Genomic DNA, 16341 nt, shown 5'->3' with positions numbered 1-16341 from the left:
TTAACGAAAGTGGAGACAAGCCCAGTGATACTAAGATTTGAAGTTGAAGTTACAAGTCAAGCAGTGTAATACATTTCAGCAGCATTGCAATAGATTGGTAATACAATATTGAGAGATTTGATCTGTCCTGAGTGAATAAGAAAAATATTTTAAATGTACTTGTCAAGTGAAGGTTAAAAGTGGTACTTACTTGAGAAAATATTTCTAGGTTGTTATTTAAATGGCAAAACATTATATTTTTGTTTCCTCTTTACCTGTATGTGAAGGATGTATTATACAGAGATAAGTTCATGAGGTATAACTAGTTAACCTAAACCTGTTATGTGGCATGCTTTGAAGTAACACCATAGTCCTTTTTGTGAAGGAAGTATTATATCTAGACTTTGTACATTTTTACCTCTTATGAATTATTTCTATAACATTATTTTAGAGCAAGAATTCCAAGCAAATTGCTTTACCTGGAGTTTGAATTAATTCTTATTTTCAGAATGCAAATACTGTATTCTTCAAGAGTGAACTCAAGACTACCATAAATAAATTTCATTTGTTTCTCAGCCTGTATTTCAGATTCTCAGACCCAGTGAGAGCATAACTGTGACTGTTAGGAGTAATGTCTAATTGTTGTATATTTAATTCTAACTTCCGTCCTCTGGTCAAATTCCAGGCTGCCAGGATATTGCAGATGAATTCAGAGCACAGGAGATTGATGGACAGGCCCTTCTCTTGCTAAAAGAAGACCATCTCATGAGTGCAATGAATATCAAGCTAGGCCCAGCCCTGAAGATCTGTGCACGCATCAACTCTCTGAAGGAATCTTAACAGGAACATGAAACCTTGATAAAACAGCAGTTTTACTCTTCTCACACAAACTTGTAAGGTAAAGGCCTAACTTGGTCTAGAATATGACACTTGTACTGTAGTGGATAGCCAAGCACATTGGGATTTCCACATCAGATACTGACATTTCTTCTACAGGTATAATTATTCATCATACATTTTCATAATTAACAAACATTGGTAAAATTAATTTTACAGGTTACATGAAACATTGAAAGACTTGTTATAGAGGGCCATGATATTTTTCAAAGAAATGTGTTACACTAGATAATTTTTTTAAAGGTGATGTTTATCATTAATATAAAGAATCCTTTTAAAAGTAATTTAATGATTTACATTTTTCCTTTTTTGATTCGATTTTCTTATACATTTTTTTCTACCCTATTAGTTTTCTAAAGGTTGTCATGAGAGGTATGTTATGGAATAATTTAGTAGTCCAGTGACAGAATCATATGAAATCAGTGTACATTTTTTAAAATATGTCTTTTAGACATATGCTTTACCTATAAAAAAGGAATTGTGTTCTAGTATGAACAATACTGATCTGGAAGTGAGAAGAGTTAGTTCCTATTCCAAACTTGACCAAGAATTTGGTTTGACTGAGAAAGTTTTCCTCTCAGTTTTTGTACATTTATTTAGAACAGTGGTTCTCAGTGGAGGTCAGTTTTGATCGCCAGGGGACATTTGGCAATGCTGAGACATTTTGGTTGTCACAGCTTGGGGCTGGGTTTAGGGGAGGGTTGCTACTGGTATCTAGTAGGTAGAAGCCAGAGATGTTTCTAAATATCTTATAATGCACAGGACAGCACCCCTCCACTATCAAGAATTATCGGTTCAAAAATGTCGGTACTGCCAAGGTTGAGAAACTCTGATACAGAAGGAGTGATAAATACTGTTTTCACCCAAAGGAATACTTTTAAAAGATGGAGCATACTAAATATATATGATGAAAGTATTATTCACATAACATTCATATTCTGCTGAATAATTTTTTCTAGTTTAATCATACTAGTAAAAGAAAAAAAGATCTACAAATTGTCCTATAAAATAAGGACTAACATGCAAATAATTTAACTCTCAGAAAGTACTAATTCATTCTGATTATCTTTCATACCTCTGTGCTCTTCTGCAGTGATGAAGGCATAATATGATTATACCTATGAACTAGTGCATAGCCTTTTCTGGCAAGAAAATAGTTTGTAGCAGATATGTGGTTGCTCTTTGGATTTTTTTCTAATGTTGAACATGCTGGGACTAGCTAGAATGTACATTCCTACTTCCTTTACCAAACGTTTGCATGCTTCCTGCAAAGCACTTACCAAGTGATTTCTCTTAAATCACCAGATATAATTTTGTATGTACATGTTTGAGGAAAAAAATTTAAAGCAAAACCTTTTACTGAACAGTGTTCTATAGAATTATGACACTAAAACAAAATTGTTTGTGGAAGCCCTGAAAGCTTTATAGTCCTGGACATCAAAAATTTTATTTGAGATGATGAATGTTTTGTTTTACTCTTTTCTTATATTACCACGATTGAGATATTTTAGTAATTGAAGGAACATACACAGATATTTGGCAGAAGTCGAGTAAGGAGGGGAAAATAAAGAGTCCATGAGTTTCAGTCATTTTCACTGCTCTTTTCAAAAAGATTGTGTTGAGCTAGTAGAAGACTAAAGATGTCACTGAAGACATCACAGATATTATATTTATCTTTTGGCTTTGTGTACATTAGAGAATGTTGATTATTTTTATACAAAAATACAGCGGGTAATTTTTTTAATCTTTAGATGCCTCTTGTTTGAATGTATGCTTTGTGGAATTCTTTGTGTAGTAATGTTTTAAAAAAAGATGTTTACTGATAGTTACATGTAGGATTAGAATATGTAATATAATATAAGGCTCATGTTCCAGACCTACGATAGCTTGTAGTCTATGTTACATATTTCTTTATATCACATTTTTAATCATTGGATTAAAGTTTCAAGGAAAGCTAGGTACTCTATAATCGGTTTTCATTTATTAGCAGTTAATCATCATGACAGAATTGTCATATGCTTGACTTTTCCCCTCTTCTTGGAATTTCAGAACACAATACAGGCTAAGCATTAGTAAGAGACGGCTCACAGTATGAGGGAGGGAGGTGCAATGGAAAATCTTGCTGGAATTAAAACTTCTCATAGATTATCCACAGTTAATACAAAGTTTATTATTTGGGGATAGACTCCTCCAGCAATAATGATTACCTCCCATAACGATATTACTGTGGCCTTTAAGGTATCAATTTTGAACTGTGTTGTAGGCTCTCCTTTTATTTATTTGCTTTCCTACTAGCAGCCATTCTGTACTTATTGAAAGCCCCTGTGCCTACTGCTGTCTTAAAAGTATTCAGGAGGGGCTTACAGGAGGGTTTTCTATTGGAGAATACCTTATAATCTTAAATCTAGTCCAGATCTCTGTTGTCCCCACTCAGAACATACCCAGAAGATGCACTTGCTTTTTTCAAGTGAGTTTTTATTTAAAAATGGCTTGTTTGCTATCACATTGGTACAGCTGTTTCTTCCAAGATGAGTTAATCATCTTAATTTCAAAGCTTCAACTAGGTATAATGGATATATAGACAACACTGAGCATCCACCTCTCTCCTGAGCTTTAAAGCACAGTTTCAGTATGATATAGGTGGGGAGTATAATTGTTTTCATATCCTTTCATACTACTACTAATAGTTCTAGGATTTTGACTGGGGAGAGGTAATGACAAACAGGGAACATGAAGGTTCTTCCTACTTTTGCTACCTAAGTTTGCATTTTCTGACTTCCTTAAAGTGTTGCACTCTTTGTCCCATTGGGATAAAAAACCGTTAAGTTTGAAATTTTGCTTTAAGCCTTGTGTTCCTAGGGAAGTTAAACAACTAAGAGAGCTGATTTGTGAAAATTATTTTTTATATGACATTAATATTCATCAAGCCTTGTGTAGGCATGTGTAAGACACAGCTATGCAGCTTTGAATAGTCAATATAGTATGAGATAGAGTGTTCCAAATCCTGTCATTTTTTAAGTAGCGTATTATTGCCCTGATGGTACTGTTACTTTGCTGTTGAATGCTCTAAACAGAACTTTTTAAAAAGGTGTGGTTTAAGAGCAGTCACCCAGGAGTAGACAAGGTGGAATGGGAGGAAAGAAATGGTAATGCAAAAGCTTGAGCATGGGAAGGGTCAGAGGAGGAGGCCATCATCCTTGTTAGCTTAGCCTGCTTCAACACTGAGCACATTTCTGCACTTTTGAAGTGAATATTCATGTTTTACTTAGAAGAAATAATTTCCTTTCATTAGGGATCCCAGTTGATTTTTGTTTCCTGGTGTATCAAAATACTTAGAACTATGAAACAAGTATTATTGTGATCATGCCTTTGAATAATTTTTGACATAGCTTATCTTCATATATCAAGTATAAAATTATAATGAGACATCTATTCACAAATACAAGTCTTAGATTGAATTGAAATGTGTTACATAGTGCCCTGTCTCCCACTGACTTGTTCAATTAAATGTCTTAAAGTACATTATGTCCATCTTCAGGCTTTTGGTTCCACAACAGCACAAGTATGGTAGGGAGGCAATATAGTCTTAGGCTATATGCCTATATTAAATGTGTATAAACGATTTTTGAAAGAATACATTATTATAGATGTATGTGAGTGATGCTGACCTGACAGCCATATCCAGTGGATGAAACTGACTGGACATACTGTTAAAATATTTTAAAGATATATTTTCAACCAGAACAGCCTGGTTATAGTTTGTGGTGTAAAGACTCTCACCTTGATGAATTGCAGGAACACATGCAGCCTACTGGCATTGAGCATTAGCTAATGGCATGAAAGGGCCTCATCTCACTACCTCTCTTAAGGCCTCTAGCTCAAAGAAAACTGCATGAAAACTTATTTCTTAGATCTTTGTCTCAAAATCTTTAGCGAGGATTTTGTATTGGGGCTAACTTGATGAAGGGAGGCAGCTGGGGCAGGACTTTCTGATACCTGACAGTCATGTTCCAGAGCAACCTTTGGGCAGTGGAAACTGGCCCATCTATGCAAAATGATTGCTCAGTCTGTTTCTTGTGTACTACATATGTAACTAGCTGGGCCCTAAGGAAGGTTTTCTAGGGGGAAGGATAGGGAAGTAGAGGAGGAGACAAGTAGGAGGAACAAAGCATTCCAGACCCAAGAGGATAGAAGTTATTTAGGATAGATATGGCCTACATCCGTAGTTCAAAATAATACATTTTAATTCTTAGATGCCAGTTATAAATAGGCTATAGTTTTTATATGTCAAGATTTACCTGTAATCAGACTCATTCTTTCACTCTCTATACCCACTGTCTCCATGCTTAGGAGCATGGATATTAATAGTTCCAATGATATATAAGTTAGTGATTTTTGATTTCCGAAAATTTGACAACCTTTTATTATAGTTGGAGAATATTTGTCAAAAATTCAAAGGTTGTTGTAATTGAGTTGCCAGCATTACAGAGAGTTTCCATTTTCAGATACCACAGTTGAATCACCTCTGTAGATTGTTACAGAGGCATTTTAAGATAGTATTTTATTTGTTAGGTTGTATCTCAGTCTAAGAATTGGGAAAAGAAAAGCTATAGGTTTCTCTTTCCTAGTCTGGATTTCGGTAAACACAAGCCTACCTCTGCTTCTTTGGTTCACAGCAGTGTGGATCATGAAATGAACTGTTTACCCACATTCATCAATATTGGTATTTTATAAATCTACTTAGAGCATTTAATTTCATCTCAAAGATTGTGATCCAGTTTAGATAAGCACAAATACAGTATTAGGAAAAGTAAATATGCAATCTTACTAAAATTTCAACTTGTTAAGCTGTATATCTTAAAAAAAAAATTATTTGGGGCTGGGCATGGTGGCTCACACCTGTAATCCCAGCACATTGGGAGGCTGAGGCGGGTAGATCACCTGAGGTCAGGAGTTCGAGACCAGCCTGACCAATATGATGAAACCCCATCTCTACTAAAAACACAAAAATTAGCTGGGTGTGGTGGCGTGCACCTGTAATCCCAGCTACTTGGGAGGCTGAGACAGGAGAATTGCTTGAACCTAGGTGGCAGAGATTGCAGTGAGCTGAGATCGTACCCCTGCACTCCAGCCTGGGTGACAGAGCAAGACACCGTCTCAAAAAAGCAAAACAAAACAAAAAATTCTTTGGGAAGATAGGTCCTCTTTTGTTAGAAGTTCATAAAATGTATCCTTACATAGTTTTGTTCACAGTAGTTACATAAGCTTTCTTCAAATAAAAAAAGTTTAAAATTAGATTACCTTCTTTGGAAAAAGAATTTCCTAAATTTTTAAGAATTTTCCAAGTTTTACATATTAGTTTTTAGAACCTAATCCATTTTCAAATTGTACTATGAGAAAGCTTTTTTTAAAAAAAAAAGTTGTAAAGCATTAATACAAATGTAATTATTACCATCACATTCCAGAGAATATGGCTTTTTCTAAACTTTCAATTTAGAAAACATACATTAAGGGGGAATCTCTGCCCTCCTTTTCAGCTCTGAAGACCAGCTTTTCTACTCAGACACATGCACACACCCCTTCCAAGTGTCATGTTTATGGGAATGTTTGGGAAATGTTTTCCAGATGTTTTATTTTTTCCCTTTTATAGTTTGTTGACATTTAATCTTATTTAAAGATGACAATTTTAATCTGAAATGTTAGAGAAGAGGTACAACATAATGAGGTTCTAGCTAGCTTTCTACTTTTGAAAAATATTTTTTTTCTACTGCTTTTTACAAGTACTGGTTCTCTCAGTGATACTGGTGGTGTTCAGTATGAATCCATAGAAAGAAAACAAAATATGTTGTTTAAAAGAAGCAGAGTAATGAATTTCAGTTTGGAGAAAACCAATATAATTTTAAAACACTGTTATACTAACATAGCAAGGTTTTAATTAAATATAAGAGTAAGGTAGTAAGTTCTTTTAGAGCACCTGTTTAAATTTACTCCAGGAATCATCTTAAGGATTGATAGTCACCATCATTTATTGACCTAAAAGTTACATTTCATGGAATATTATCAGTGTTAAATCCAAGCTTTGTGGAGCTTTAACTGACGATGGTGAAAAAGTTGGTGTTTGTGAGAGTGGTGGGGTGTTTAGTCATCAGTGAAGTTAAACATCAACCTGTTTTAGAAAGAATTTTTTAGTCTTGCTTCAAGTAAACCAGAAGTGTCTAGTATTTAAATCTTTATTTAGAATGCTTCCCTTAAAAGTATTTTTTTGTTTTGGGTAGCATTAAACAGTAAATAATCTATTTCAGTAGTAAATAATAGATGAATTAAGATGATGATGAATGAGGATTAACACACTGGTCTGGAGACTGGGGTTTTATGTCAGTGGGTTAGCTGTGTGTGACATGTTGGGCAATTACTCAGCTTTTTTAACAGCTTCCAGATATGCAATATGGTCCCTGTACTACTCAAAGGTTGATTTTGGTTTAATTCATCTTTGAGGTACCTCCCAGCTCTAAAACTATGATTCTAGGCCATGTAATGGGGTTGCTCCTACTTCATTCTCTTTCCCTTTTTAAGGGTTCGGTTTAGCATCCATTTCTTGGGTCACCTACAATCTTTGTTCTCCTAAGGATTAAAATAGAAAATTCATACGTAACAAGCAAATGAGGACATTTTCCTAAATGCTCCTTATTGGTTAACCACTGAATATATGAACACATATGAATATTGTCATTCATGTACTTATATTCATTTAGCAAACCATTTGAACACTTATATGTGCAGTGTGTGGTGATCATGACATGAGGAACTAGTAATAAGTAAAATCTTCCCCCCAAAATTCATTGTGGCTTAAATAAATATGAACATAATCATTACTACTTAATAAACTGACTGAGAGGGAATCTTAATATTAACTTGGAACTGGGAGGGAGTATTTTTATGCATTGGGTAAAGGGTTAGGCTAGATGACATCTAAGGGGTCTGAGTGAATCATATCATAATTTTTATAACACATTTCACATACTAAACATCAGTTGGCCCTATACCTGATTAAGTTACAAAATTTAGGAGACTTAACATTAAGGACTTACAGGTTGAGACAGCCCATATTTCACGGCATTATTTTAACACTTGAATCTGTTCCAGAGTTGTTGCTATACAAGGCATGTGGCAGAACAAAAAAAAGCTGGTGTTGATATAAGAGCTTTTTACCCAGTATTGACAGTGTAGCAACCTTTTTTTTTTTTTTTTTTTTTTTTTTGAGACGGGGTCGCTCTGTTGCCCAGGCTGGAGTGCAGTGGTATGATCTCAGCTCACTGCAACCTCGCCTGGATTCAAGCGATTGTCTTGTCTCTGCCTTCCGAGCAGCTGGGATTACAGGTGCCCGCCACGACTAATTTTTGTATTTAGTAGAGATGGGGTTTCACCATGTTGGCCAGGCTGGTCTCGAACTCCTGACCTCAAGTGATCCACCCACCTTGGCCTCCCTAAGTGCTGGGATTACAGGCATGAGCCACCACGCCTGACAGTGTAGCAACTTTCTAAAACTGAAAAATCTCAAAGGAGATCACTGGAACAGACTCGTTCATTTATTTTTTGTTTTTAAATTAAGATGACGCAAAATAAATGTTACTGTATTTTAAGCTATTACAAATATCCACCTTTTAAAGATACGTAAGAAGCAGTAATATTCTAGAAAGCACATACATACAAAGGGCATCCTTTAAAATGCAGAACGGGTAAACATGAAACAGTTCCATGCTTGAATTGGTAAGTATTTGGGGGATAAACATTGAATGGGAGAATCATTTATTGGGTTAAGGTCCCTTCCTTGTCACTCTGGGATGCTGTGAATCACATTGTACTTCCTATTGACACAGCTTTACATGTCAACATCAGTTGATACTAACATTCTCCATAAAGTTATAGAATGAAAATACCTATTAAAAATAGTTTATCATTCTTGTGGCTTTTTGTTTGTTTGTTTTGAGACAGAGTCTCGCTCTGTCACCCAGGCTGGAGTGCAGTGGTACGATCTCAGCTCAATGCAACCTCCACCTTCCCAGGTTCAAGCGATTCTCCCACTTTGGCCTCCCAAGTAGCTGGGATTACAGGCATGTGCCACTATGCCTGGCTAGTTTTTTGTATTTTTAGTAGAGACGGGGTTTCACCATGTTAGCCAGGCTGGACTCAAACTCCTGACCTCAAGTGATCCGCCCATCTCAGCCTCCCAAAGTGCTGGGATTATAGGCATGAGCCACTGCGCCTAGCCTGTTGCAGCTTTTTAAAGCAGGAAATATCCAAATAAAATGTTGGGTTAGAATCTATATTAGAATCTTTCACACTTAATTGAAAACGGGAAGACTATCATCTAAGTAGCCAGATAATCTGGGTTTCAAAAAATTATTCCATGGTACTAGTTTAAAAAATACTTTTCAAGTGTTTTAATTTTTAAAGTATAACTAATTTTTCAAATATTTTATGCTGTTAAAATGTGTATTACATAAATACTTTTTGTATATGTATTAAATTTCAAAAAGTCAACTGAATGTGCAAAGATGATATATAATTTTGGATGTATACATTTAAACTAGATTCCCAGTCCTCTCCTTCAAAAACTTGGTCTTTGTTTTTCCTATAGGGGAAAAAGTCAAAATAAGTTCCAAAAATTATCCTCAAAGTAGTAGTATGCTTGTAGTAAATGAAGGTTGGATAGATGGATACTGACAATGGTGGCAGGCATTTCAAGCCTTTTATTAAATTAGTACTTTTTGTCTTCTTCCTTATTAACATTTTGTTGTTAATTTTAGCAAAGACCAATTGTGATAAACTGGTGTTTTTTGGATGCTTCAAGCACATGTTAACCAATTTTGTAATTCCTCCTTTTGGTTCCTCCCATTGTTCTAAAATAGGACTTTCGTATTATTAAAACCTCAAAAGATGATCCACCCAGGATGAACAAAGATCACCAAGGGGAAAGAAAACATTTTTTATCTTTACAGAAAACAAATGTTAAGATTATATATAGATGTATTCTTTACATTGGATATTGTATTAGAGTCCTCCTTACAAGAAATGAAATAGTTTTTAGCACTCTTAGCATTAGAGTTCCTAGATTGGTGTTGATAGCTACAGTTTTAAAATGTATAACCTGAAAATGAAGGTTAATTTTGCATTGTAAGAGCACATTTGATCTATGTAAAAAGTGTCCATTTGGTGTATTTTTTTAAAAAAGAGAAAGCACTTTCATATTAAGTAGCATGTGTATGAATTTAGATTTTCATATTTGTTGTGTCTGTATTCAGTGAAGTAAATTGAGCATTTAAATGTTTGTTGATGGCAACATTAACTATTAAATTAAAGCACCTTATACTCTGCTGCTTAACTTGCTTGTAATTGCACCTTTGTTACCTGCACATTTTCATATAGAATATTGTAACATTGCTTCGTGTGGGTCTGGATGGAAGATTAGTGGGCCTACAGGATCATTTATTTATATTGTTTATATTATAATAATATATTGTAGACCAGTTGTAAGTTCATTTCTTTACAAATAAAAGCCTCTTCCATTTGGCTGGTCTATTGAATAATTTTTTTTCTTAAGCTTGTGAGACATGGGGAATCCTGTGTTAAACAAAAAGCTTAGTGAGGTTTGAAATGGTTTTAAAATCTCCTGATTTAAAATCTGCAAAGAGTTTTAAGTCTTTACTGATTAATTTCAATATATTTAAACGTATTTCAGTCCCATATTTGGCCAACTAGAAGGCAATATATTTAGAGGAAAAAGTAACACAGAGAAGGAAAGAGGGCCGGGTTTTAATGTTTTAAACTGTTTAAACACACCCTGATGTTCTCTTGAACATAGGATTATTTGTCCTAAACTTTCGATATAGTTGGCTCTCTATATGCATTTGGTTTTTATAGAATAATGTGATTTTTATTCCTACTTTCTCTTTTTTTTTTAACATTGTAGCATCTATTATAGGGGTTATTTCTGTTCCCTACCATGTCTTCTGTTAACAGACCTGATCATAGAGAGGTGGACATATGATTGAAGACAGGTTGAACAGTCATTCCCTGGGACTATATATTTGAAGTTAGGAGATGCTTTAAGTTGGAATTATGAAAGCCCTGAGCTGCTGGCAGCCAGAACACCCACTTTGTGGACACAAAATGGAAACCAACAACTCAAGAGAGATTCTCCTAGTAGTTTACCGAGTTGTCTTTCCAATATCCAGCTTGTTCTTAGAATGGCTCAGGTTGAGTTTGTATTACCTGCTACTCAAAGAATTCCTCACTGAGTGCCCAGGAGCATTTCCTAACTTGTCTTTATAGATGGTTAATTAATTAGCTAATTAAAGAGACTTCTGTGCTCAAGTAAATGGGTTTCTTCTTCATTATAGCACTGTAAAGCCTTAAGATGTTCATGGGCATTGTACATTTTCAAGTGAAAAATAATTATTAAGAAACAACATTCTTCACATTTGACTCTGAAACAAACCATTCTTTTTGAGAACAGTCAGTGAAAGGCAGTGTAATATAGTGGTAAAGAGCAAGAACTCTGGACCAGAATTCTGGGTTTGCATCCCAGCTTCCCCAGTGTCTAGTTGTATCATAGTGAGTTTCTTACTTTCATTGTTTAAATTTCCTCATCTGTAAGAAGGGGATAATAGTTCCTGTCAGAGTTGCTGTGAGGATTAAATCAGTTGCTGCGTGTGAAACACTTAAGATGGTACCTGGCACACAGGACACATTTCTTAAATCTCTTTGCCATTATTAGTGTTCCATAGCACTTGTTTTAGGACATTTTTTCAAATAATGGAAAGTAATCCATTTGTGGATCATGAACTCAATTTAGTGGATCAAAACCAGCATTTAAAAAATGACACTAAAAAACGTATTTGCATGATATGTAAGGGTATTGTTATGACATGTAAACATAATACATACATGTCTATGGGTCATGATGTTAAAAAATATATCTTACTATAAATATAAAAAAAAATTCAAAAGCCACCAATTCAGGAAAAGCTAGGTTTAGATTTATGCAATATAGTATTTATAAATGGGTGATAAAAATACCTGTGTAGCTTAATTCCTAAAGTAACATAAGATTATTCTGCCACTCATATTGTTTTACTCCAATGAAGCAACTCTGCCCATCCACCGGGGGAGGTTTGGCAATGTCTGGAGACATTTTTTATTGTTTCTACTGGGCATGGAGGTGCTACCAATCAGCGGGCAGAGAGCAGGGATGCTGCTAAACCGCCCCCCAACAGAAAATTAACCAACCCCAAATGTCAAGAGTGCTGAGGATGAAAAACTCTACTTTTACGTGTGATACATTGCTAATGTCATTATGATGTGACATGCAAGTATGTGACATACAAGTTATAATATGAAAACGAATCTGCTGAATCATGGAAAGGGACCTAGTCATTACTTCCAGTTCCATAAGGTGAGCAACCAGAACTCTCTTCTTCCAGGAATATTTGCATTAAGAACAGAGATACACTTTTTAAAATTAGCTGCATTTAAAAGAAGCTAATCTTCCTCTTACACTGAACTTTATACCAAATCATTTTAAGAACAATTTTTATTTTCTTGCTTTCATTTGAACATTTAATAAAAATGTTTTGGTTGGTATCTTAAAGTTGTCAGTGAAATCTCAGATTTACATAACAGTTTGCATCCAGTAGTATTTTTGGGTAACACAAACATCAGTATGGCCAAATGTTAACTCATTTCACTTTCTGTGTTAATAACAAAATAATATTTGTAATATACTGTCCCTGAACAACTATAAAAACTTCTTGGAATTATTTCGTTTTTAAAATAAAACACTATTTAATAAATAGTATCATAGCCCCAAAAGACACATTGTGAACAGTATCAAAGTTAAGGGGCAAAAGCTTTAGTTCAGTTTATTTTTTAATATGTCCTGAGTTCCTTCTGTTTGTAAAATTATGATCTTACTATAGTCGTAACTTTTAATTAATATTAACAAATCATTATTGATATAGGCTTTTCAATTTGCTCAAGATTAGGAATTGTAAGTGGAATGAAGCAGCACTTCCAGTTGACAAATGGATCCAAAGGTAATCCAATGTCTCTTAAATTAAGCTTGTGACAATTAAACCAATACACTGTAGCAATAAGAAAACTATTGACAAAGTACAACCAGGGAATATTCATCTCAATATATGCTGGAACCTGAACTTTAAGTAAAAGAATGATTACCTGAAGTAGTACAAATGGTAACCAGGTACTGAGAAAACAGACAGTGAGCTTGGATAAGAATATTTTTTTCGATCTCACAGTATAATTGGAGTGGGATGAAAAAGGAAAATATAAGATAGTTTCATTCATATAGGAAGTTATCCTGACAGCCTGTACCAAAGTAGTAACTTCTTCCCAAGAGGTTATGAAAGCTACAAATAAAATCATCACCATGAAAAATGACAGCCAGTAACTCTGAATGCTGACATAGAAAGGACAGTGGTGAGAATAAGCATTCTGTGGCTTCAGGCTTTGGTAGATGGCTGGGTCTCCCAAAACATAAGCAAGGACTGAAATCCAAATTAAAATTACTGTAAAGAAATAAAATAATTTTTGACACTTAAATGAAAGCTTGGTGGTTTTAGAGAAATTGAGGCAATAATCTATACAAGCTATCAGGAAAACTGGATAATGCAAAAAGCCATAAGTAAAGGAAATAATTTGAGTAAATAGGCAGATGTGGTATTTAGTAAACCTAATGCTTAAAAGTACAAAATCCCTGAAATACAATATAATGGAAATGTTTACCAAAAGTAAAAGATCAATGAATGCTAGTGAAATGCAAAAATATTCCATAAAATTTTGACAGGTGTTTTTTCTTCTCATTCCTAGTGTAAAGATATTTAATAATATTTTCCCAAGTATGATCAAGAACAGCAGACAGTTAACATCTAGGGGCTGGTTGGTTTGACGTAACTGGTACTGAAAAGAGCAGTTCTCTGAAGAGAGGGCAGTCATATTTTTACTTAAATTTCAAGAAGACCTGCTGAAATACACATGATAAAACACTGCTTCTTTTATTTTCCGTCCCTGAAAAAAAAAGTGAAAAGAAAACCTTAATGTTACCTATTTTGAAACTTTACAAAGCAAGCACCACTATTCTTAAAAGCCTAATTCAGTCATTTCCCCAAATAATTAAATATATGAATAAGAATTATATGTCATATAATACAGAACATAAAAATTAATGTGTATACTTTGGTCATTTTTTTTGAGACCCAGATGGTCCAGAACTCAGAGATTTTTAAACCAAAATGTTAAATATAAATTACTAACTTCTATATATAAGTACAGGTTTTAATAACTTAGAGAAATGGTTTTATCTACCAGGGCCAAAACTCATGCCTAAAATAGAAGCTTGATAGCAATATGCAAAACAACTACATAGAGCTTTTAATCCCACCTCACTCTGACTCCAGACTGCATGACCCCAGTCCCTTTTGTCAGTGAAGTTTAGAAGCTATGCTTTTGGGGCCCCTTAACACAGTTTTCAAAGTTTTTAGTTGCAGGATCCTTCAGATTGAATCTTTTCCTGAATCTCTGAAAACAGATGGTTTCAGCTAAAAATAATGGAAACATAGGTAAAGGAAAGAAAGAGAAGTGTTTATCTTCTGGATATGATCTTTCAGTTAATGGCATGTGGAGAGACAAGATAATAGAGGGAAGGAATAGGGACTGAGTATAGATACATGAGAACATCAGGAAGCGGTAGGTAAAGGCAAAGGAACAGGAGTTGAGGCTTCAGTAATACATGCATTTGGAAGCAGGAAAAAGAGATGATGAAAGAAGTCAGAAGAAGAAATCAGGAAAGGATTGGAAGGAAAGGAAGGAGATTCAAGAAACACATCCTTAAAAAAAAAAACAGAGTTGACCCAAACTTACTTCTACAATACTATTCAATCACAGTATTTATAAATAGGAAAAAAAAAAAAAATGACAAGAACAACAAACCCAACCACAAATGTCAACAACTGGAGATGGGTTCAAAACCACACAGGTTGGCTGGGTGTAGTGGCTCTTGCCTGAAATCTCAGCATTTTGGGAGGCCAAGACAGGAAGATGGCTTGAGCCCAGGTGTTGGAGACCAACCTGAGCAATATACAGAGCTCCCTCTACCAAAATATATATATATTACCTGGGCATGGTGATGCACACCTGTGGTTCCAGCCACTGGAGAAGCTGAGGTGAGAGGATCGCTTGAGCCTGGGAGGTCAAGGCTGCAGTGAGCCGCGATTGTGCCACTGCACTCCAAGCCTGGGTGACAGAGCAAGACCCTGTCTCAAAGAAAAAAAACAAGAAAGAAACAAAACACAGGTTGAATATCCCTTATCAGAAATGCCTAGGACCAAAAGTGTTTTGAATTTTGAATGCATCCCTAATCCAGAAACCCACACTTTCATTTGAGCATCAGGTCAGTGCTCAGAAAGTTTTGGATTTTAGAGCATTTCAGATTTCAGATTTTGGATTAGGGAGGCTCACCCAGGGATATGGTCATCTTTATGATATGCAGCCATTAAAAATGTTTCTCAGGATAGGAGGAAGACTTGGTTTTCATAGTTTTCACTCTACCTTCATTTGTTAAATTTTAAGCCTTGTGAATTTGGTACACGTTAAAAAAAGTCATGATAAATTTCCACAGTATGTTTAGTTAAGTGAAATGCAGGTTACAAAATTATGCAGCAACATGTCATGTAAGAAATTATACATGCATAGAAAAAGGCTAAAAAGGTACATATCAAGTTATCAATACAGTAGTGTTACACTTTGTTTCCCAAACTTTAAGGAAAAAAATGGAGTACTGAGTCTGAAAACTGAAAAAGTTAAATTTGCCTAAAAATAGGTCACTGATGATTAAATAATTTTGTCTGAAGGTAAAGAAATCAGTGTGACAATAGTGAAAACATGGAATCAATCCAAATGCCCATTAGTGACAGATTGGATAAAGAAAATGTAGTACATATATACCATGGAATACTATGCAGCATAAGAAAGGAGATCATGTCTTTCACAGGAACATGGATGGTGCTGGAGGCCATCATCCTTAGCAAACTAACGCAGGAACAGAAAACCAAACACCACATGTTTTCACTTACAAGTGGGAGCTAAATGATGAGAACTGATCGACACAAAGAAGGGAACGACAGACACTGGGGTCTACTTCAGGGTGGAGAATGGGAGGAGGGAGAGGAGCAGAAAAAAATAACTATTAGGTGCTAGACTTAGTACCTGGGTGACAAAATAATCTGTGCAAAAAACCACCATGATACGAGTTTACCTATAAAACAAACCTGCACCTGTACCCCTGAACCTAAAATAAAAATAAAAAATTCACTGTGAGAGAGTTTTGATGACAGTTTTGTCGACAGATTGAACCATTACTTTCATGGCCATAAATCGGTCATAAGATAA

At 35.0% G+C, this 16341-nt stretch overlaps 2 protein-coding genes across 14 annotated transcripts in view; one reads left to right on the top strand and one right to left on the bottom strand.

Moving 5' to 3' along the window:
* Positions 1 to 16341, bottom strand: part of GPR160 (G protein-coupled receptor 160) — a 305594-nt gene that overhangs the window by 244866 nt on the left and 44387 nt on the right. For 2 of the 6 annotated variants that reach the window (XM_050778272.1, XM_050778273.1), the window contains exons 4-5: positions 15068 to 15210; positions 10821 to 13962 (exon numbers count right to left, since the gene is read on the bottom strand). The exons of 1 other annotated variant lie outside the window; for it this stretch is intronic. In XM_050778272.1, coding sequence (XP_050634229.1) covers positions 12874 to 13890 — 1017 coding nt within the window. In that variant the 5' untranslated portion in view covers positions 13891 to 13962; positions 15068 to 15210 and the 3' untranslated portion in view covers positions 10821 to 12873. Of the gene's footprint in view, positions 1 to 10820; positions 13963 to 15067; positions 15211 to 16341 lie in introns of those variants that run through there. 3 more of the 6 variants (XM_050778271.1, XM_050778274.1, XM_050778275.1) reach the window with 2 other exon arrangements.
* Positions 1 to 16341, top strand: part of PHC3 (polyhomeotic homolog 3) — a 104351-nt gene that overhangs the window by 83576 nt on the left and 4434 nt on the right. For 6 of the 8 annotated variants that reach the window (XM_050778258.1, XM_050778260.1, XM_050778259.1 and 3 more), the window contains one exon: positions 665 to 10446. In XM_050778258.1, the coding sequence (XP_050634215.1) occupies positions 665 to 819 (155 nt within the window). In that variant the 3' untranslated portion in view covers positions 820 to 10446. Of the gene's footprint in view, positions 1 to 664; positions 10447 to 16341 lie in introns of those variants that run through there. The other 2 variants (XR_007723118.1, XR_007723119.1) reach the window with 2 other exon arrangements.

This window comes from Macaca thibetana, chromosome 2 (genome assembly GCF_024542745.1).
Source record: "Macaca thibetana thibetana isolate TM-01 chromosome 2, ASM2454274v1, whole genome shotgun sequence".
NCBI classification, from domain to species: domain Eukaryota; kingdom Metazoa; phylum Chordata; class Mammalia; order Primates; family Cercopithecidae; genus Macaca; species Macaca thibetana.
The sequence above is the reverse complement of the archived record's forward strand: the minus strand, read 5'-3'. Positions and strand labels throughout refer to the sequence as shown.